Here is a 23,382-nt window from a genome sequence, read left to right as displayed (position 1 = left end):
AGGCTCGAAGGGACACAGGCTGCTCACATCACATGGCAGCACAACATAAATACGTGACTCTACAGTGTGGATAGGAGACACCACAGTGAAATAATAAATACTTCAAAATCTACAGCTGTCAGTCACACGCTGGCCATACCCGGGTACAGTCTAAAAACTGGTGATTTTCCCATAAAAACATGTATCTACAGTGAATGTGACCAATACTTAATAAGGGCTAAGCAAAAACATATGAAAACTATTCTTCAAAGACAAACTTCATTAAATATCAAGCATAGTGACCAAATTTAAGATGTCAAATTTAAGTAAATCACTTTTGATTTTTCCCAGGGGTCATTTGGGGTTTCCGCAACAAGAATGGTCAAGGGCCAACTGCACCCCACCGGTGATGCTGAGGGTGTAAGTCATGCAGACCCTCTTGGAAGAACAATGGACACATCTTTGCCAGAGGAAGCATACCTCCAGCCTCTTCATTCTCTGAAATACCAGAGAACAAATGCCCTTTACAGACACAGTGATGCTGAAAAAGAAAGCAACAAAGAAACATAAAGGTGCATTTATTCGAGTCCATGCCATCTAATCTACTGAGTACAGTAATTAAGACTGGAAAAGGGAAGAATTAAACTTAAACAACAACAAAAACACGGGGACGTTCGTCCCCTGCATTGTGAGTCAGTTCAGAAGAATGTGTGTGCTGGCAAGCCAGTCTCCTCCCTGAGAAGCACGCTTCGTTCTCCGTTCTCCTCCAGCATTTTCATCTCTCTCAGTTAAGGCCTGGACAGTGTCAGGGTGGTGGCCACACCTGTTCTGGAGCTGTGGGCTGGCAGGAGCTGGGCCCCAGGCCATCAGTCACCTGAGGGCTTGGGCAGTGTGGGGTCAGACTCCCGGCTGCCCAGCTCTGCCGTCTGCCTCCGGAGCTGCTCCACCGTCTGCAGCAGGGCTGACCTCTCCAGCTCCAAGGCCAGGGTCGCCTGCTTCAGCTTGCTCTCGCTAGTCAGGAGCTTCTCAACAGTGGCTTCCAGGCTCTGGATCCTCCCATTGGCGACCTGGAGAATAAAAGAAGACATGTGAATGTAACTGCCTGGGAGACGGTGGGAGATCCATTGTGTGCTCCGCTGTCCAGCCTTGGGGGAACTGTGGAGCCTAATTCTGGCAGAGACACACCTTTCCGCATTTATTATCACTTCTGGCCACAAAAGACTCTATTTCTCAGGCTCCCTCAAGGGTGGGCTGGGCCATCCGGAGACCCTCCAACGTCTTTTTCCTCTGTGTGGCTACTCTGGAAGCCACACGTGGAGACAGTGGCTTCCCAGTGCGGAGGAAGCCTGGTCCCCGAGTTGCCTACTGGAGACGGCTGGGAAATGGTCCAAGACTGCTTCGTGGAGACGAGGTGGTGAGTGTACAGTGCTGAGTGTACAGTGCTGAGCCCTGGGATCCAGGGTGCTGTTACTGCAGCACAGTCTGCCTGCTCTGACAAACACAGGCAGCTACAGGTGCACACTGGTCTTAGACAGACCATCCAAATGGTTTCTATGTGAAGGCCCATGTAAGAACAGCTCTCTAACCTGAACCTTTCGTTTTCCCTCCAGTACCAACAACCGGCATTTCCCCCAGAACGTGTGGAGCGCCCAGGGGACTGAGCTCTGCTAAGAGGGTCACATGTGTGGCCTCACTGACCAGACACCAGCCGTGTCCCCACTCCCCCCAGTCTGTATCCTCAACACTCAGTCAGCGTCTGGAGTCGTGTCCCCACTCCCCCCAGTCTGTATCCTCAACACTCAGTGTCTGGCAGCCCTTCCAGGCGCTTCTCTCTAGCAACGGACTCTCCTCCTCTTTTGAGTCCTCTTGGACAGGCTTCCCAGGCAACCACAGAATTGGCTCCAGCTGTCCGCTGCATCCCCCCACATTCAGGCCCAGAGTCTGCAAGGCACTGCTCTGGCTCACTCATCCACCCAGCCCTCTTCGTGTCCCCATGGACTAAATGGTGTTTTTTTCCCCCTCATTTTCAAAACAAGGGAAACAGTTTTTTGAGCAAGGTAACACCTGTGCCAGACAGACAATTTATGACTCAAAGCTGAGCTCCAGCTGTGACACTGGAACACTCAAAACAGAAAGAAAAAAGGCCTGAGACCCTAAGTCTGTCAGTTACCGGGCAGCAGGTAGTCACACTCAGGGGCTAAGTCCGAGCAGCCCTCCCAGACCCTCATACTCCTGCCCACAGTCAAGGCCTACAGCCGGTCCCACCTTATCTCCTCCAGGGACCACTCCTGCCGAGGCCATGGCACTCCCAGGGGTACCTGCCAGCTTAGCAGTGAGCTGGTATGCATGGTTGTTTACTGTTTGGCATGAATGTCAGGTCTCCTCCTCAATCAGACTGAAGCTCTCTCACCCTGCATGTGGGTCTGATCTCCCATAGGCACCCAGCTCACAGACACTCAGTGACTCAATGATTATTATGAAAAACGCACATCCCTTATCATACGGCAGTATCAGGCGTGTCTATGCAATTGTCTCATGTGTGCTGCTGGACAAAAGAGGTTAGACAGTTTAGTCTCCAGCTGCCAGAGGACAATCTTCAGTGTTCAACAAGAAAATAAATGGGGTTTTGGTATGTCCAACTATATGAATGGAACGGAGTCAAAACACAGGTCAACTTTGATAGTTTGGGGAAAAAAACAAAGATTTATGTTAGAAAATTAAGTAATGCACTGAACACCTATCCCTGGGCTCCGAAAACTGTTTTAAAAAATAAAAAGAAAAAAAGGAAGAGAGTCTCATAGAACTTCTGTGGTCTGGCTGAAAGATAGTAATTCCATGTGACTCAGAGGGTAAAGGGAAGACTACACTCAGGCCCCCACAAACTAACTTGCCATAATCCCTAGCACAACTCTTTGAACATCTGTTGTTACTAATTACCGCCTGATGCCTTTCTGGAGGGCTATAGAAGTTGGAGCAGTTTTTCACAACTCCTCTCCTCACAAGGAGTGAAGTTCACAGTATCATGGAAGCAGCACCAAATTACCTCCCCTTTTTACCACAATCCCACGTGGGTATCAGCCTAGTAAAATCAACCTTCTATTGGAGTGCTATTTTAACAAGACAAATGCTTCTAACGGAGATCTGAGCTTTCCATCCTGCTGTATTTCAGGGATCAGCTGTTTGTCTGGAGGGATTTAAAATTCCCACCTACACTGCAGGTCCTTACGTGCAAGACAAGGTTCTTTGTCCCCTGGCGCCTCCCCTTCAGGTTACAGCTGAGATCCCCCTGGAGAAATCACACCCAGACTCGGTCATTTTCACAGTTAGGATATCTCTATCTTAGGGGAACACAAAGCCGACTTTGAGAATGTGACTGGGAGTCAGGACTGGGTAGGCTAAGCCTTTTCTTTGTTCCTCTACAGTAACTATCTACTAGGTTGTACTGGCATAAAATCCCTGCTGGGAAGAGTACATTTTAGACAAGGGTTGACTGATTAAGCTCCCAAATGCTGGCCTTTCTCCCATCACTGCCAAGTTTGCATCTGCAAAGCAGCAACTTTTTAGGCAGAAAAATAAGAGGCTTAGATCAGGACGGAAAGCTTATTCTAAGGACAGCCTAGAACACCACAGAATACATATTTTGAAAATAATACAAATTTTTCTCCACAGTAGCTCAAAAGTAATTTTTAAACCCCACCTCCACCAACAGACACATTTCCATAACAATGATAGCTGTACCACCGATCAGATCATGGCACTTAAAAAGCAGATGATACGGTTACTTTACTCCATCTGATTGGTGGAGGAGTCGTGCAGAGCAGTAAGGTAATTTTCTGTCCTTGTCACATAAATGAGGAAATCAGAGCAGATGGGTGACAGTGGGTGACACTGGATCTGGCAAGACCTGGGTCTCTGGTCTGCATCTCTGTGCTCACTCCCTCTTGCCCTCCAGCATATGCGATCTGGGTATGTCCCCACCCACATTTATGCAGGCCAAGATGGAAACTTCCAGAGGGGAGAATTGTGCCCTTCGTGAACCTAACTTTTGTATTTGTACCAAGGACTCACAATTATGATCACAGCTCTGGTTTATTCTGTTATTCCTCACTTGATGTCACTTTGAGGACCTAGCTGGTTTTGCTCCTGAAAGCTCCTGCCTTTGATTCTCCCATCATTATTCAAAGCACAATGGCTGGTGTTTGGTTAATAGAACCAGAGCGCCGTGGACCCAAGCTCAGTTCTTGGCACACCTCCTGAAAGGGTAAGTGTAGAAACAGTCTCTCAGAAAGTTCCAGGACAGTCCGACCTTAGCAAAGGATAATCTGTCTGCTCCCTGACAAACCGGAACAGCTCTCCTGGGCCACCTTTGATCCCAACTACAAACAGAGCAGAAAGGGCCTCCAGCGGCGGGAAGCTCAGCCTGCGGGCCTCTGGTGAGTTAATGAACCACCACATGCTCAAGGCTCAGGTGGCGGCCTTGTAAACATGCCCTACCTGCAGCTGTTCAAGGAGGTCAAGGTTCTGTTTGCGTAAGCTGCTGTTGGTCTTCTCTAGTTTGTCCATTCTTTGGTTGTCACTGAGAGGAGAAGAATCGATAAGCTCTTCCTGAAGCACGTGGTACTCAACTTCATAAGCTTGTAACTGTTTCGAGATGTCCGTCTCAAACACCTGTTTCACAGAAAAGTCATCAGGCATTGGAAATGAGAAAAATCACACACACACACTCACACTCTCTCACACACATGTGACCATGTCAGTGGGTATCCACTGAGCACCTACTCTGCACCCAGTGCTATTTAGTGATAAACACAGAAAACTCTCTGAATGGAGAAGAGAATAATTTTACTTGGGAAGAGAGAATTTAAGGAGCATTTGGAAATAAACTGAGAGAAACAATAAGTATAGGGCTTTCGTGGTGGCTCAGTGGTAAAAGAATCCATCTGCTAATGCAGGAGACTTGGGTTTGATCTGTCAGTCAGAAAGATCCCCTGGAGAAGGAAATGGCAACCCAGTTCAATATTCTTGCCTGAAAAATTCCATGGACTGAGGAGCCTGGTAGGCTACAGTCCACAGGGCCACAAAGCGTAAGACATGTCCTAGTGACTCAACAACAACAATTGTCAGTGTAGGTCTCTGATGCCATTTTTCAAAGGCAAAACCTTATTTTTTTAAAAGCTTAAAAGAGTTTCTTTTTAATTCTTATCTCAGTATTCAGATCTTTTTTCTCTGAAAATTCTATTAGATACATCAACTATGGGTCAACGACAGAATAAAACAAAAGAATCACAGCCCTACTTGCCCAGTCACCAGGTCAAAGTTTAATTATAGTTCAGCTGGGTTTTCAGAGTTACAAGAACAGCTAAGTAATGGAACTGTTTACTGAAAAACCCTTTTCTGCACATAAGAGATGAAGAAATGAGCCAAAACCCAAATGTTACCCACATAGATGAGTGAATATGAAACAATGCCTGACTTGCCTTTCTTCTTATAATAGTAACAGTCATGAAAAAAACCACTCGTGTGAAAAACAACCCCAAAGTGCACAAGTGAGTGAGCTGTTCATGTTTGTACTTTCTCTTGGTGAGTGAGCTGGACCGAGGCAGGGGTCCGAAGGCAGAGGCTGCTGCCGCCCCAGGCGTGAAACCCCGGCACACATCTGAGAATTCAGTCACCATGTAAGAAAAACCAGCACGATCAGAACACATGTTTAGAGAATGAAATTAGTATTTTCAAGGGCAGAAACTGCCTCTTCACAGCATTTCCTTAAGAAAGAAACTCCAACACAGTTAAAATCAATGAAAAACTCATTTCCCTGGACGGCATCCTCTTAGCATTTAAACATGAATGAGCCCTATCTTTCCTGAAATCAATTTTAAAAATCCATGTTTACTTTTTCACCATTCCCAGAAATTTTCTCTTCCTTGAGATAAACTTTTCCACTTCCTGGCTTTCAATTTAATTCAGTGGCTAATACTAATCAGGCACAAAAGTCACTCCAGGACAAAAAAAACAGAACACATTCCATTTGTGATGTGTGTGTGCATGTGTAGCTGACTGGATTGACCTGATTCTCTCCTGTCCATCAGAGTGACCCTGAGCTCAGCAGGGATTATCATCTCTGTTCCACAGTCAAGAAAACTGACCCAGGAGCTTTCAGACAGCCCTCTAATGGGAGCTTGGCTGGCAACTCCCTGAATGACCATGAATAAGTTACCTGACCTTTCCCGGCCTCAGTTCCTGGCCTCCCCCATGGGCTGATAACCCCTACCTCCCAGCATCTGTGGAAATCGTGAGACACACACCTGGCAAGCTGAGCTAAGGGATCTGCTTCCCACACTTATCATGAAACCCCTCGCATCCATGCTTGTGCTGCAATGAATGGCAGAGGCTGCCACACCATGGAGCCTCTGACTAGCTCAGCACAAAGGCTGCACACACGCAAACCAAGACATTCATGTGTAATCACAAATACAGTCCGGGATAAATGCCACGCGCACGCACACATCTCTTTTTTCACCCAGGTTTCTAAGTGAGGTCCTAACCTGGAACACCCGGGGATGAAACCTTGGGCCTTTGATGCAGAGGGGCTGAGGTCAGGGGCTCTCGGCTGTGCACAGGGCGGAGTGCTCTCGCAGGCCCCCATTAATCCCGAGGAACCATCCCAGGTCACAGGCATCTCTGTTTAATTGCATCACCACCTCCTGGTGCCAAAACACACACAGCCTTGCAGTCATGCCCAGAAATCTATCCCCGACTGCGGCAGCACGCAGCTGGCAGTGACAGCGCCTGGTCCTCCAAGGGTGTTTTTTCACATTGCTGTATATTCTTCAAAACCGCAATTATAAATGGCTTCGTGGTATTCTATCAAGTTGATGCATCAATAATCATGTTAATCCAGTCATTGAATGTTGGCTATCTAGTTACTTGCAAGTTTCTGTTATAAATGACAACTCTAAACATCTTCATATGTACTGCTTTTCCCATATTTTGGCTTATTTCCTAAGCATGCATTCCAAGAAATGGGATTACTGAATCAAAGGATACGAATATTTTACTGGCTTATGATACACACTGCCAAATTGCTTCCCGAATGGGAATAATCAACACACAATGCCACTAGCAACATTAAGAATGTGCCAGACACAGTACACCCTTGGCATTGGGTACTGGCCTTAAAATGTTTCATTCTGTTAATCTAGGCAGGTAAAGAATTATACCTTATTTACATTTAAATTATGCACAAAGCTACATACTTCCCCAGCTATTATTAATCTGCTCTATGAGTCTCCTTTAGTGAACTCCTTTGCATTCTTGGCTCATCTGCTATTGGACACTCAGTGTCTTTTTCTCTCTGCTGTCTGTGGACACTACAATGAAGCCATCAACCTTGACGGCAACAGAACTAGTCACATACTTTCCACCCTCCCCACCCCCACACCCTTCCCCCCAGCCGGGGTGGTGGGGGGCGGTCTCAATGGTGCAGCATCTGCCCAGGTATCAAAATAAAGGGGTTCAATGTCTGTGGGGAATTTAAAAATAGTAATAAACCCAACTGAAAGTTGGTCTGCTTTTTATTATCACCACAATGCAAGCAATTCTCAACAATGCCAGGGGTAAAGGACGCCTCCCCACCATATCCCTACCCTCTTGGTATGGCAGCGATTAGCCTTTTAACAAACTTTCAACAGCACAACCTGCCCGAGCCGCGAGGACTCCTCCCAAGGCAGAAGGGGCAGCCTCACCACTGTGATTCTGAAGAGCATCTTCTGAACAAGGGAGCTTTGGCGAGATGCCGATTTCTCTCCTACCAGCTCAAGCAGAACCGAGACCTGTCTGGCGTGTTTACGATGGAGCCACCCACTGCAGCCTTTCCAAGGTGTGTGTGGCTCCCCCGGGGAACTTGCTGAAAGGCAGATTCTGACTCAGCAGGTCTCGGGGGGCGGGCCTGGATTCTGCGTAAGTTCTATGCAGTAGGACAATGGTACCGGTCAGGAGCCCACTTGAGGCAGGGCCTGCAGGATGCTGAATGAATGTGGGCTATGGGCTCCATCCTCCCGACCCCCCTCCCCTACAACCTTCCTTGCACTGACCTGAGGCTGCAGGGCACGTGCTGTGATGAGACAGCCCTGACCTCCCTTCCCTTCCTTTCTGTTTATTCCCAGGGCTTCCCCCTTCCTGAGAGAGGGTTGTTAAGGCTTACGTTCAACTGAACTAAGTCACGCTGAGCAGCTGCCCCAGAGCCCCTTGCCGCAGTGCCCTGGACCCTGTCAGCTCTGGGCCGGCCTCTCGGCGGCGGCTCTGAGCCTGTCTGTGTTGAGCGGGAGCTGCAGGGCCCCGTCCTTGGTGACTCTGCCCACCCTGGATGCAGACTGTGTCCCAGAGGCTCAAGTTGAGGTTTCCACAGAGAAGGCATTTAGTGAAACACAGCTCGTCTATCACAGGGGTGCACCCGGCTCCATCCCTTCTCACACAGGACAATTAACTCAGCCACGTGCAAGGAACACAGTACCATTTCCACCCTGCAGGCTCTCCAAAGGTGTACCTCTAAGCTGAAATTGAGACTAGAGCACCCTCTGCAGGAAGGGGAGGGGCAGCGAGAAAACAGAAAGCTTGACAGCCCACAGAGGTCAAGCTCCAGATGGACCGTGTGGGAGGGGAGAAGGGCCAGAGCTGCCTGGTACCGTGAATCTGGTTTCCCAGCGAGACCTGTGACAGGCTGAAAACCTGGACCTCAGAAGCAGATGCTGTGTCCCTACATGCCACATCCAATCCCCCACCTCCCCCCAAGAAAGCTGAAGCCGTGCCTAGAACGTCTCTCACCCTGTGCCTTTGCACGTGCTATAACTGCGGGACAGTTGACCGCAGCTCGTGCACCAGGGCTGTCCCACCGCATGCTTTGCAAACAAAGCTTTATTTCAACACAGTCACTTCACTCCACACACACATTGGCTCTGGCCACTTTCAGGCTCCAGAGACTGAGCTGACCTCACGTGACCTTATGGCCCACAAAGCCTGAAATACTTTCTCCCTGGCCCTGTGTGGAAAAGGCCTGCTGCTGCTAAGTCGCTTCAGTCGTGTCTGACTCTGTGTGACCCCACAGATGGCAACCCACCAGGCTCCTCCGCCCATGGGATTTTCTAGGCAAAAGTACTGGAGTGGGGTGCCATTGCCTTCTCCGAAAGAGAGTAAATGCTTGGCAAGGTCAGAAAGGAAAGCATCACAGGGTGGAGGATTCTGTCTTAACGGACAATACAGCAAAACTCTTGATTAAATGATACCTGGAGGCACTTGGTGGAGCTGAGTAGTTGCTAAAGCATTTGCCATGAGAGAGCCTCAGTCTGAAACAACATCTTTCCACTTCTTGGCCATGTGACTGTGGGCCAGCTAATTAACCACTCTGAACCCTAGGTTTCTCATGAGTTAAAACCAGATGTCTTCTCAGGAGGTCATGACTGAATAAGATCAGGTGTATATATGCAGAGTTGCTCAGAACCTGGCAAAAAGTAGGGCGTTGATAAGTCAGAGCGATTCACACTGAGAGGAGGGCGCCAGGGAAGTAAAAGCCTCTCTTGAGAAGAAAGTGCAGAGTTGAAAAGCGCTGCTCCTTCACAAGTAAATGAAACGTGCAGAGACCCAAAGCGGCACCGGGGCAAAACCCTCTCTCTCTCTCAGGCCAGACGTGCCTCCTTCTCTGGGCTCAGCACTGAAGGAGGAGCAGCAAATGGAACCACAAACTGCTGCGTGTGTGCGTGCAGCCCACCACTCTCAGACGAGCAGGAATTCTCAGACTTTTTAAAAACATATCTTTATTTCACTATTTGTTTTAACATAATTGCTGTAAGTGTTGGGCTTATGAGAGGCCCGGCTGCTGAGTCTGTGGTGGCCCAGTGCTGAGATCCCTTCCGCAGCACTCAGCCATCTGGCCTCGGGACACTTTCAAGGGTGACCTCACCTTCTGCAAGGCAGTTCAGCCCTGCATGGTCAGCAACCATTACTGGAAGAGTCTTCCTGACACAGAGTCACAATCTGCTCCCACTCCTACCCAGCTGCAGTTCCCAAGTCAATTCACTCTCAACCTCTTAACATTTCAGAGAGTGATACATGCATACATGCAATTCTACTGCACACAGAAAAACCAGAGGTATGGGGCCACAGATGTGGAACTGAGTACTATTCACAAACACACACATCATGAAACAAACTTAAAGAATATACACTCTTTATCACAACTTCATAGCAAGATATTTTAGAAGATTCCAATTAATGCCATTCAGCACAAAAATCAAAGCACTCATTTTACAAAAGCCCACAAGGAATAAAAAGCTATGAATTTTGGAAGAACAAACGATGAGGGGTGAAGCCTCTTAACTGTAAGAAATTACAGTTACAATTCTTACAAACTTTAAGAAATTGTGCTGGATGTCACACTCACAGCACATGCACACCCAGACACACACTTAGTCATGGAACAAGGCCTTGAGCTGTGCCTCCTATAAGCTACTCAGGACTTGGTAGGTCCTGAGTGGTAGGAAATGGACGGAGAGCGGAAGGGAGAGAAAGAGAAAGAAAAGGAAGGAAGGAAGGAAGGAATTCAGCTTCTGAACATCCAGGATTATGGAGCTTCTGGAAGGTCCAGACTGAACCATACCTGACTGATAGTCTTCTCCATCTGCACCAAGCCCAGGTTGGGTAGTGTGCTTTTTATAAAGTCAACTATGGTTTCTAGGTTTTCATGCTGCAGAATCAAGGGCTTATGGCTTCCCAGCAGACTTAAAGCCACTTTAAATATGACCTCTGATCCCTGAAGAAAGATCATATCTGGGAAAACACAGAAAAGCCAGAAGTTAATATGGACCCAGTTGCTGATAAAATGATACACTGTCCCCTTTCACACACACTGAAAAGCGGGACAGTGGGAAACACAACCCTAAATTACAAGATCCTGACATTTCAGATAGGGTTGTCAAGATAATACTAAGAAAACAATGTATGCAAACATACCGCTAAAATTTTGTCACAGGTTCAGATCTTTTTTTTCACTCTGAAAATATACTAAATTCAAACACACTTCAAAAGTTGAACTGTGAAAAAGAAAACTTTTAATTAGTCTGTTTTTCCAGAAATTCTCTGGATTTCAAAGGAGTTATTACTAAAACACATGTTTTCATGGGTAAAACAAAGATTTGTATACTCTACCCTAATTTCTGATGCTGCAAGTGAAAAAAATACCCATTTTCCTCTGCTTTGAAATAAGGAGTTTAGAGATGTAAAGATCTCTAAAAACTGTAAAAAGCCTACACCATTGCAAAAGTACATTATTAAATACAAGTATACTGCTTGTTTAACTTATATGCAGAGTACATCATGAGAAATGCTGGGCTAGATGAAGCACAAGCTGGAATCAAGATTGCCGGAAGAAATACCAATAACCTCAGATATGCAGATGACATCACCCTTATGGCAGAAAGCGAAGAACTAAAGAGCCTCTTGATGAAAGTGAAAAAAAAGAGTGAAAAAATTGGCTTAAAACTCAACATTCAGAAAACTAAGATCATGGCATCTGGTCCCAACACTTCATGGCAAATAGATGGGGAAACAATGGAAACAGTGAGAGATTTTTATTTTGGGGGGCTCCAAGCTGGTTTTAGAAAAGACAGAGGAACCAGAGATCAGATTACCAACATCCGCTGGATCACTGAAAAAGCAAGATAGTTCCAGAAAAACATCTATTTCTGCTTTCTTGACTATGCCAAAGCCTTTGACTGTGTGGATCACAATAAACTGTGGAAAATTCTGAAAGAGATGGGAATACCAGACCACCTGACCTGCCTCTTGAGAAACATGTATGCAGGTCAAGAAGCAACAATTAGAACTGGACATGGAACAACACACTGGTTCCAAATAAGAAAAGGAGTCTGTCAAGGCTGTATATTGTCACCCTGCTTATTTAACTTATATGCAGAGTACATCATGAGCAACGCTGGGCTGGAGGAAGCACAAGCTGGAATCAAGATTGCCAGGAGAAATATCAAGAACCTCAGATATGCAGATGACACCACCCTTACGGCAGAAAGTGAAGAGGAACTAAAAAGCCTCTTGATGAAAGTGAAAGAGGAGAGTGAAAAAGTTGGCTTAAAGCTCAACATTCAGAAAATGAAGATCATGGCATCTGGTCCCATCACTTCATGGGAAATAGATGGGGAAACAGTGGAAACAGTGTCAGACTTCATTTTTCTGGGCTCCAAAATCACTGCAGATGGTGACTGCAGCCATGAAATTAAAAGATGCTTACTCCTTGGAAGGAAAGTTATGACCAACCTAGACAGCATATTAAAAAGCAGAGATATTACTTTGCCAACAAAGGTCCGTCTAGTCAAGGCTATGGTTTTTCCTGTGGTCATGTATGGATGTGAGAGTTGGATATAAAGAAAGCTGAGCACCGAAGAACTGATGCTTTTGAACTGTGGTGTTGGAGAAGACATTTGAGAGTCCCTTGGACTGCAAGGATATCCCACCAGTCCATCCTAAGGGAAATCAGTCCTGAATATTCATTGGAAGGACTGATACTGAAGCTGAAGCTCCAATACTTTGGCCACCTGGTGTGAAGAACTGACTCCTTGGAAAAGACCCTGATGCTAGTAAAGACTGAAGGTGGGATGAGAAGGGGATGAAACAGGATGAGATGGTTGGATGGCATCATTGATGCAATGGACATGAGTCTTGGTAAGCTCTGGGAGTTGGTGATGGGCAGGGAGGCCTGGCGTGCTGCAGTCCATGGGGTTGCAAAGAGTCAGACACTACTGAGCAAATGAACTGAATGAAATAAAAAATTTTTTTCACTCTGAAGAATTCAAAGAACTTTATCAGAGTTATTTTCTAGTTCTTGCCATTTTTTGCCTTAGAATGGCTGGCAAATGCTAACGATTCCCGCATCGACTATGCACAGAGGGGAGGCAAGAGGCTGCTGTCAGCCCACCCTCGCTCTCCCTTCCCCAGAGGTGAAGCCATTCAAAAAAGAGACTCCAATGCCCTGGGGCTCAAGTATAGAACTAGTAACTCACTGTTGGGTGACTAAGTTTGGGAAAGTGACCTAACTACTGGAATAATAATGTAAGAAGAAATAGAATTTTAAAAGACAGGGGCATAAATCTAATTAGAGGCAAAAAATTTTCTTTTTTTTTAGGGTGGGGGGAGCTGCAGGCGAATGGAAGAGACAAGGCAGCTATAAATGCCATCAAGTGAAGGAGGACAGAAGCAGGGGAGAGAGTATGCCCCAAGCAAAGGTGGCTGCAGAGCCTGACCTTGAAGAACCCATAGAAACTCCCCAGATAAGAAATCAGGGAGTAATACTCTGAGCAGAAGGAAAAGCAGGTGGAAATGTAGACGGGGGTGAAAGCACACAGGAGCCTGGAGGAGCAGTTAAGGTGCGAGTACCTTATTCTCCCTCCAGAAAGTTCAAAAATTAAGTAACTTTTAATTAATAGTACAGAAAATGTTACCTATAAATCCACTGCCCCAATCCAGCTATTGTCATTTCTGCCCATCTCCCAATTATTAAACACTTACAGACTGGAATTTAAAAACACAATAATCTCCTTGGAAAAGTGAGTTGATTTTCTGCATTTGAACATCCCTGCACGAAGAAGTGAGCTGTGAAGGCTTCCAGCAGCGTGGCAGGAGCCCCGCTCACAACCTCATGGCCAACTCTCCTTTTTTGAGCCACCAACAAAACAGGCAAAGGGGTTTAGCTGGCAGGAGAGGGAACCTAAAATTCAGCTGACTCCACCACTTTGCAAACTGCTTGCTGAGAACACTGCAAATAACTACTTTGCTTTTAAGACACTTCAGCAGCCCTATTATCATGTTAACCTATATGGGCACTCTATTTGAAACTCCCCATGAAACAGAAGTTCAATTTTCCTGTGGGGGAAAATGATCAACTCCAGGCACATGGCCAGTTAGGTGAACTTACCCTGCATCTCTTTTGCAGCCACCGTCGTCTTTGTCTAGGGTGATCCCTCTCCTGCACTTTCTCTGGGAGGCTGCAGTCCTCCCACTGTGAATCCCCCACATCCCTCCCAGGATCGGGTAGGAGGGAGATGAACGAGGACAGCAGCCTTGCCTCAGAACAACCGCACAGACTCTGTGAAGACTCACTTCTTCACCACGGTATCACGTTACCCTGAAGAGCTGTTTCTCCAGGCCACCCAAACAACCTTGTTTTCCAGTCTCTTTTAGTCCTGAAGCCTCTCAGAATCCTTCCCTACGTTACAGGTGGCTTTTGTGTTTTGCCAAACTTTCCGTTTTTATATTCCACCTCCTCTCTCATCTAACTTGGCAAAATGCCCTAGAGAAAACATCTGGAGCCTAATAATAGCATAGCTGCCACCTCCAGCAGGAGCAAGAATGGTCCTATTTTTCAGACTTTTCCCCCAAAGATAGATGTTAGAAGATGAAAAGAACAAGCATCTCTCCCAGGAGGGCCCCTCTGCACCCAAAGAGGAAAAATACAGGAGGGGGCGATTCCACATTATGTGACACCCAGAAGAGTATGATGAGCACAGGCTCATCACAGCTCGACGTGAAGGTCAAGCACAGGCATTACTGGCAGCTGTCCCTCCAAGAAGTGCATACTTAACTAGAGGTAAAAAGTAAACTCAAAGTGTTGGCTACTCAGTCGCATCCGACTCTTTGCAACCCCATGGACTGTAGCCCACCAGGCTCCTCTGTCCATGGGATTCTCCAGGCAAGAATACTGGAGTGGGTTGCCATGCCCTTCTCCAGGGGATCTTCCCAACCCAGGGATTGAACCCAGGTTTCCCCCATTGCCCCATTGCAGGCAGATTCTTTACCAGCCTGAGTCACAACTATTAACCTATATATGGGCTATGTTGACCGCAAACTGAGATAGATTCCTTTACTTACATATAAAATGCTGCTGCTAAGTCGCTTCAATCATGTCCGACTCTGTGCGACCCCATAGATGGCAGCCCACCAGGCTCCCCCGTCCCTGGGATTCTCTAACCAAGAACACTGGAGTGGGTTGCCGTTTCCTTCTCCAACACATGAAAGTGAAAAGTGAAAGTGAAGTCGCTCAGTCGTGTCTGACTCCTAATGACCCCATGGACTGCAGCCCACCAGGCTCCTGTGTCCATGGAATTTTCCAGGCAAGAGTACTGGAGTGGGGTGCCATTGCCTTCTTTGATATAAAATGCTGAATAGTTAACAAAAGTTCACGTGTTTTTAGGTTTATCCAGGCCTAAATGCCTATAATGAAATGGCCTCAGACCAAAAAAGCCTACTGTGAATGGTAGGCTTTGGGATTTAAAATGAAGCTATCCACTATCATGGAGCTAAGTCACCCATGTTAAATACAGAAACGGTTTTTTAAAAACCTATCTTTTCTAGGAAACCTACTAATAAAATGGTTCGTTTTTAAGTATTGGTAGAGGAAACAGTGATATCACAAGACAACGCTGCCCGAAGTCCCCACGTCCTGCCTATAATCTCAGGAGCCCTGAGCCCTTTAGCCAGCAGGACACAGGGTTGGCAGGATCCAGGAATCATAGACACTGACATTGTTATGCATAATATATGAGAAACTCTGAGACCCACCTCTGACTGCACAGTATGGAGAAGATGACCCTGCTTTTGTGGCTTTAGCTTTATTTAGGAAGTCATTAGGATGAGCTTCATGCTCTAGAGCCCAGGAATTGCAGCTACTAAAGCCCGCACACCTTAGAGCCTGTGCTCCACAAGAGAAACCACAAGGAGAAGCCTGTGTCCCGCAGCTAAAGAGCAGCCCCGACTCACCCCAACCAGAGAAAAGTCTGCACAGCAACGAAGACCCAGCACAACCAATAAGTACATAAATAAAGTTAAAAAAAAAAACAGCACAGGTTTTTAAGTTATCAAGTGACTCAACAGAAATGGTACTTAAAACCACTCGGTATGTGATGATGATCAATTCTTTAATAACCGCTTTCTCCACAATAAACAGATAAAAAGAACTGTCAGAGTCACCACTTCATCCTGAAGCAGGGAAAGCAGACTGTACTGGAGCTGACTGTTCACAGCGCCTCACTCAGCTGCTATCCCTGCCACGTCAAGGCAGACTTTTACATTTTTAAGTTTTAATTTCTTTAAATTGAAGCATAATTGACAAGGAGGCAGTTTTCAGACTTTACATGTGAACATTTATTTAACTTTGACAGAGACAATCTTCTTGAAAAGTAAATTGAGAAAAGGGGAGATGGTTTGAAATGTGACCCACCTATGGTCACAAGGGCAGAAGGTTGAGGTGGGGCCTGTGAGAACAGACCGTGAGTCAGTGATACAGAGGTACTTTCAAGAGCTGGGCCGCAGAGGAAGCAAATAGAGCCAAGAGCCAAGGATAGAAGAGGAGAGAGGAGGAGGAAGAGGAGATGCAGAAGAAGCCCAGAAAGAAGAGTGGCCCAGAAGTCCCCGGCCGAGAAGTCTTAAGGAGCTGTCAGTGAGCAAGCCCTGGGCCAGAGAGGTGGAGGAAGACAACTCAGGAGAAATGTCTCTGGACCACGCACCCGGCTCCTCGGTCTAGCCTTCAGGACATCTGCTCCAGTGAGAGCCTGGCAGGAGGAAATCGGACCTTATTCCCACAAGAAGGCATGGAGGGGTGGCCCTGATCATCAGAAATCAAGCAGGTCCTGAAACTCACAGAACTCAACCTCCTCACTAAATGAAAATGACAACATCCTGTTCCTGCAGATACAGGTCTGAAAATAAGAACCACAGCTATGGAGAAACCATACCCAGTTCCCATCGAATCTGAGAACCCAGGTTCTGCAAGCAGCCTCACACACACTCACCAAAGACTCTGGCGACGAAGCCCAGGGGGAACTGTGAGGCAAACACGGTGAGGAACCAGGGCGCAGCATAGAGGCTGGGGCCAATCTCATGCTCCTCCAGGTGGTTGTAGAGGTCCCTGTGGTAGTCGTGGAGCAGCCTCGAGAGCTGGTACATCTGGATCTGCAGGGACACACACAGGGTCTCAGGGAGGCAGCAGCCTCCATCCCCACTTGGAGAGGAAAGAGAAGGACCATGAGACTGGCCACATGGCTCCCTAGACCCTGCCCTCAGTTCTCTCTTGTCCAGCCAGTGCTCGCCGGGGCTGCTGCCACAAGGCTGGGGCTGGCCGGCACTCAGGGCAGGGCTCCTCAGCTAAGAGATGTTCCACATCTGCCTCATGAAAATGATCTGTAAGTTCTCTTACAAATACATGTTATTAGGGAAACTCAAAGCTAGGAGAGTTGGAGATAAAAAGCCAGCCTCTGGCAGAGAGTAAAGGGGGAGGGAAGCATTCTGTAGCAGGAACCTACTGAACCTGTTCCCGTAGTAAGTTCCTGCTGAATCCCCCCAACCCCTCCAGAGGCAGGACAAGTGTGACTTCTTCAGGTTTATAACACAGGTGAGTTAAAGTAAGATGACAAGGGTTTATCTCAAGATGGAGAAAATAACTTGTCCAACTGGGCTGGACCCAGGGTGGCAGGGGCTCAGGGATGGGGGTGGGGGGGGGGTCCCTGGCAGAGGAAATAGCAAATACACTGGGAGGTGGGACTCAGACTACCTGAAGGTGGATTCAAAGAGAAAAGGTAAAAGTAAGGGCCCTGGAGAATCCCAGGGACCGGGGAGCCTCGTGGGCTGCCGTCTATGGGGTCGCACAGAGTCGGACACGACTGAAGCGACTTAGCAGCAGCAGCAGCAAGGGCCCTGGAGTCAGACAGGCCTGGGTTTACATCCCAGCTCTGCCACCTGCTACTGTGTGACCTGCTCAGATTATTTACTATGTAACTTTTCTGAGCATTAGCTTTCCTGTTATAAGCTGGGATCAACACTGCCTTCCTGAGGGTGGAGGAGGTAAATAAATGCCTATGAACCACCTGGTGTAAGGCTAGCACAGAGTAAGTTCTCAGCAGTGACACATGCTACAATGTTAACTGATGGTGGGAAATTTCCTTAGATACACTTGGAAAGGGATCATAAACATGTTTATTTTAGCATTCAACTTTATCACAGGCAGAAGGAAGGCTTTCTACCTGTAAAATAATCATGTCCGGCCGATATTGTTTCCGCAGTCCCATGTCAAACATCAGAAACTTGAGCATGTTAAACGCCTCTTCTTCACCCATATGAAGCAGCAGGATGCCTGCTACAAAGCTGAGACCTTGGCAATAGCCCACTTCTTGGTCTAGAAGCGAGTAGGCCTTCAGGATGTTGTAAAGTGACAGCTGCCCTGCTCCTAGCTGAGCAGAGTAGTACGGATGTGTTGGAAAGGTTCGCCCTGTAAAAACAAAACACATTAGCTGTAAGTTTTTAAAAAGAAAGTCTATTGAACCAGAAATCCAATGTGCTTCAAGTTAAAGCAACAGACCTTTACAAGTGGGATCATGTCATAAATCAGCTCTGTAAACAAAGTCAGCTGGTTGTGCTTGGAACAACTTTTTGTTCTTTGCAATTAAAAAATCAGCAATTAATCACGCTTTCAGGTGAAAGAAATGAGAACCACCTTCAGGCCTGCAGATATTTGGATTTCAATCTATAACAGAAAGAAAACTGTGCATCCTCTCAATAGGCATCTGCTCTCCAGAGACCTGTGGTTCTCTACTGCATCCCATGCCAGCACCAGCGCCCTGCCCCACCACGCCCTGATCAGCTCTCCCCAGACTACTTGTTTCCCTGCAAGTGCTTCACACAACTCACACATTTCTACACAGTAAGTCGCCTACATACAGATGAGTTTCATTTCGAGAGAGCGTGCATAAGTTCAATTTGTTTGTAAGTACAACAAAGTTAGTCTAGGTCCCCAACTAACACTATCGGCTGTACAGTGCTGTACTATAATAGGTGTATAAACTTTTCACAGAAATAATAAACAAAAACACAAACATTTTTAATCTAACAGTGCAGTACCTTGAAAAGTACAGTATAAGAGCTGGCATACAAGAGCTGGCATACAAGGGCTGGCATTGAGTGAACAGGTAAGAAGAGTTACTGACTGGAGGAGGGAGAGGAAGTGGGGGATGGCAGAGCTAAAGGATCGTCAGCAATAGGAGAAGGAGGGCAAGCTGCAATTTCACTCATGGCTGACACTGATGGTACAGGTTCTGGTTCCTTGGTTGAACCAGATCCACATCTGCATCTCTGAAAGTTCATAACTTGAAGCTTTGTATATGGGCGACTTACTGTACTTTTAAACCACAGGCAGTACTCTGATACACATTGGGGAGCAGCAGGCATTTTCTTTTGTACAAAACAGTCGCCTCTCAAAACGAGGTTAAAATAAAATGCTCTCAACATCCTGATTTTCACAAAAAGCTGGTACTCAGACAAAATGTAAAGATTTCTTTTGTTCTGGAGGCCTGTGAGGTTGACACCTGTCAAATCCCACCTCCCCCTCCCATTCTGGAATGTGACTGATGGGGAAGTGTGTTTCCAGGGAGCAGAAAAGTGCCTGAAGAAAGAGATGCTCAGTTGGGGCCACGCATGGACCCAGGTGAGAATTAATGGCCTCGTCAAAGGCAGAAGTGCACCAAAGCCACGAGGGAAACATTCACCTTCATTATTCAGTTTCAGCAAAGGGAGGAAGATACATTCCAGTGTTCTTCCCCAGCTCTGTGAGAAAGCATTTCATCAATCCAGATTGGTTCACCTGAACTTAATTTAAGGGAAAGCGTTAGTCGCTCAGTTGTGTCCGACTCTGCAACCCCATGGACTGTAGCCCATCACACTCCATGGGATTTCCCAGGCAAGAATATGATTTATGAGGACAGCAATAACCTTTTCTGATTTCCTGTCCTGTGTTCATCTTTCCTGCTGCTCTACCTCTCTCCGCAGCAAACCTTCCCCAACATGCCCTGCACACATTACCCCACTGCTGGAAAGCCATCAGCAGGCCCCCATGGGGCTCCACACGCTCCCATCCTCGCCTACCCTCCTGGCCTCACGCTCTGCTGCAGGGTTAACCTGGGAACAGCTCTTCCCACCCCGGTTCCATGGAGTGGGAGCACAGTGTATCTCTGCCCTGCCCTGCCCGCACCCAGCCCCAACTCTCTTTGGGTCTCCAACAGGAAAGGGTGGCAGAACACACAGGAGTTGTGTGTTCCCGGAGGAACACCGGGAAAGGTTTAATTATTTTAAACTTTGATCTGTCGGTGTTACCGTTTTTGCTCATCAGTCGCCTTCTCGTATTAGAGAAGGGCCCCCACACCTCCTGATCTTTAGTCGTTAGTCCAGTCAGCCAAATCTTCCCTGCCGCAGTCTTAGGGACCAGCCCTGACGTTCTTGATGAAGGAAAGCTGTCTGCACCAGCCTGAACAGGGCTCCTGTGTGTTCCTTGGGATTCTCAAGTGTCATTTCCTGAGACAGCAAGACAGGCCCTGAGCCTCTGGGCCCAGGCCCAGGGAGAGTCAGGCCTCCGGTTTCTGACTGAGAGAGGAATGGCTGTCCAGCCGACATGAATGCAGCCCGTGTTTTACATTAACTTGTACTTGGGAAGACAATGCCTTCCTGTATTTACCTAACATGGTAAATATTGATAGAAATGATCCATGTCAAAAAGGCCCTTTGGGCTTCTCAGTTGTGCTTAAGAGTGAAGGAATCCTGAGATCCAGGGCTTGGGAACAACTGCTCTAGATATATATCATGGCTCACACACTCTAGGCAAAGGGAGAGGGCAGGGACCAGGTTACACGTTTGTGGATAATCACAGCTATGTAATCCAGAACTGAGGTCTGCAGCCTTCAGCCCTAACTGAGAAGGTCCTCTGCTAACACTGGGAGGGAAAAAAACTTCTCTCATCTTCTAAAGACCGTACATGTGTAGCTGATCTGCAGCAGGTGAACCCTGGGCAGTGCACACACAGGACATGTGTCCACATCCCACTGGATCATACAGAGGACACCCACAAGGCTGCTCAGGCTGCACTGGGCTGCAAGAGTTGACAAGTTTCTTTCCTTTGATTTTTTTTTCACAAAGAGCCTGGAGATTTCTGCCTCTCTAGGGAGGGGTACCGACAAACTAGCAATCTTACTGTGGAGTTCGGTTTCCTCATGCGCAGAAGGAAGAGTAACCTTACAACCACGTGAGCACTGAGGCTCCCTCCTGGCTGAGAACGGTGATGCCGAGATCTCACAGTGCTGCATTTAACTCGGAGCAGAATGTGAGTTATGACTGGAGGAAAAATGCCCTTCGAATGAAGCCTCACAATTTTAATAAAAAAAAAAACTCAGTCATCAGTTGTTCAGTGTCTGCTTCCCCGCTAGAACACAGGCTCCTAGAGTGAGGGGAGGCACCATATACGCTTGAGACGCATCTGTGGCTCACCACCAAACGGCATGGGTGGGCGGGGGATTAAGAAGGCAGAGCTCTCCTGCACGCAGACTACTTTTAGAACCAGCTGTCTCAGTCCAGTGACTGAGCTGGAACTGGCTCCCACAGGCCTGTGCATATCTCTGCTCAACCCCATGATCAATGACAGCAAATTAGTAGCTCAGATTAGCCAAAGTGAATGTTTACACCAAGGAAATCTATAAATGTTGACATCAGGGCTTCTTTTGAGGGGTCTGGGGGAGCTGGCTGTCGCCAGCACAGCCCTGACTGGCTGGAAGGGTATAGGGAGATGTTAGATCACTGAGAGAGAGCAAGGGAAGTCACCCCATTTTATTTCTTTACCATCTACATTTAGTTACATCATTTTGAGATTAAACAGGATATTTAGAATGATCAAATAAACATGAAATCATGATATGCTCTGGCTATAAGAGGCTATGGCAGACCATTTGGAATAATGCATGTAGCTTTTTGTGTATGTGTACAGCTTTTGTTGCAAGATATTAAGACTTGAGTTGTGATCGTTCAACTGACCTCCCTAAGGCGAAGTCCCCAAGTGGACAAGAAGGTGTGTTATGGAAAAAGATTGCCGCAGGACAAATCCTAGGTACTTTCCTGTCCTTTGCCATTAATGTTTTTTAGTTTTTCTCATGGGACTTAAACCCAAAGATGAAACAGAAAGTTGTGCTCACCACCAGCATCCCTCTGCTGGTCATGAACAGCCCCGTGTACTCCTCAAAGCACACTACATGCGGCTCCTGGCAGCAAGGCCAGGCAGGGGAGGAGGGAAGCCCTTCCCTGTCCTTCTATGGTAGGGCATCTTCAATACTCTCAGCTGATCCTTCATTTCAGAGGTTTGTCTCCTCACCTTGAAGGGTTCTAAAAAAACAAAGAGAAAATTCTCTCGTGTAACCCCTGGATTATAGCTCCTTTTCTTCTAGATACCAGGCAGGTTTTATATCTTAAATGTGTTAAGTGGAAGCACAAATCAATGACAGCTGCCATGCTGGCTTCTTGACTCAAATAGATCTTTGAATATGTGCTTTGCCTCTCACTGAAGCTTGGACATGCCCAAACCTGCTTAGGGAGCACTGTTAAGACAGTCTCTGCAAGTCCATCAAAAAGTGCTATCTGTGGTCATGGAAAGACTCATCAGACCTCTGCAGGGTATGTAAAGCAAGCCACCACTTTACTGACATCCTGTAAAACAGATATTAAAATAACAAGTGATCAATGTGGGGGTGATCAGGAGCAGTTTCTAATCGGGAAGCTGCTCTAATTGGGAGCACTGCCCTCTGATTCAGTGGTGTTCCTCCATTTCTGGACCTGGTCCAGTGTTGCTCTGGCCAAGCCTCCGATCGTGGGGAAGGCTGGACAGCCTCCTTGGGGAAGCCCTGATGGCAGGATGCCTGGGAGAGGAGCAGCTGACAGGGCGGAGGGTGATGTGGAGCCTGAGGGGGGGGTTCTCCAGCTTGCTGCTCCGTGTCCCCCACAGCCACGTGTGGCCACGACTAGACGGGAGGCACAGCCAGAGGCCAGGATGCTGGCAGCAGAGGTTGTCCATCCAGGATGGACAGCCAGGGAAGAGAAAGGTTGCGATTGCCTGAGGGCAGCACAGTTGCAGTAGCTGCAGCCAGGCCGAGAGGGTGGGGCAGCCCCCAAACTAAGGCCCAGAGTGGCTTGCTCAGGGTCACCTGCTGCTGTTTTCTCCTGGCTGGGTGGGGCCAACTCTAACTACGTTCCTCCACCTAACCAGAGGAGGGCATAGCTGTGCTGGTGCACAGCGGGCACAGCCAAGACAGAGAGGAGCCATACGGTGTCCTGGAGGTGCCATGATACAGAGACTAAGAAGACCAAGGTTCTAGCACTTTCTGCCATAAGCAGCAGCCCGTAACTTGGGCAAAGCACATCACCTCCGAAGTGGAAATTATGTACTCCTTCATACAGGGTTGTGTAAAGCTGAAATTCAACAAAGCTAGTGAATATGGTTTACAAACTGCAAAACACTGCCCGACCATTCAATTGTTGTTCAGTCACTCA

General features: G+C 47.3%; 1 protein-coding gene across 9 annotated transcripts in view; it reads right to left on the bottom strand.

Annotated features, from left to right (window-relative positions):
* Positions 1–540: 540 nt before the first annotated feature.
* The window catches only part of TBC1D1 (TBC1 domain family member 1), a 224,924-nt gene continuing 202,082 nt past the window's right edge, over positions 541–23,382 (bottom strand). For 7 of the 9 annotated variants that reach the window (XM_070791277.1, XM_070791278.1, XM_070791279.1 and 4 more), the window contains 5 exons: positions 18,051–18,295; positions 16,824–16,983; positions 10,628–10,797; positions 4,474–4,647; positions 541–1,046 (listed from right to left, as the gene is read on the bottom strand). In XM_070791277.1, coding sequence (XP_070647378.1) covers positions 846–1,046; positions 4,474–4,647; positions 10,628–10,797; positions 16,824–16,983; positions 18,051–18,295 — 950 coding nt within the window. In that variant the 3' untranslated portion in view covers positions 541–845. Of the gene's footprint in view, positions 1,047–4,473; positions 4,648–10,627; positions 10,798–16,195; positions 16,584–16,823; positions 16,984–18,050; positions 18,296–23,382 lie in introns of those variants that run through there. The other 2 variants (XM_070791284.1, XM_070791283.1) reach the window with 2 other exon arrangements.

The sequence above is a fragment of the Bos indicus genome, chromosome 6, assembly GCF_029378745.1.
Source record: "Bos indicus isolate NIAB-ARS_2022 breed Sahiwal x Tharparkar chromosome 6, NIAB-ARS_B.indTharparkar_mat_pri_1.0, whole genome shotgun sequence".
In the NCBI taxonomy this organism is placed as follows: Eukaryota; Metazoa; Chordata; class Mammalia; order Artiodactyla; family Bovidae; genus Bos; species Bos indicus.
The sequence above is the reverse complement of the archived record's forward strand: the minus strand, read 5'-3'. Positions and strand labels throughout refer to the sequence as shown.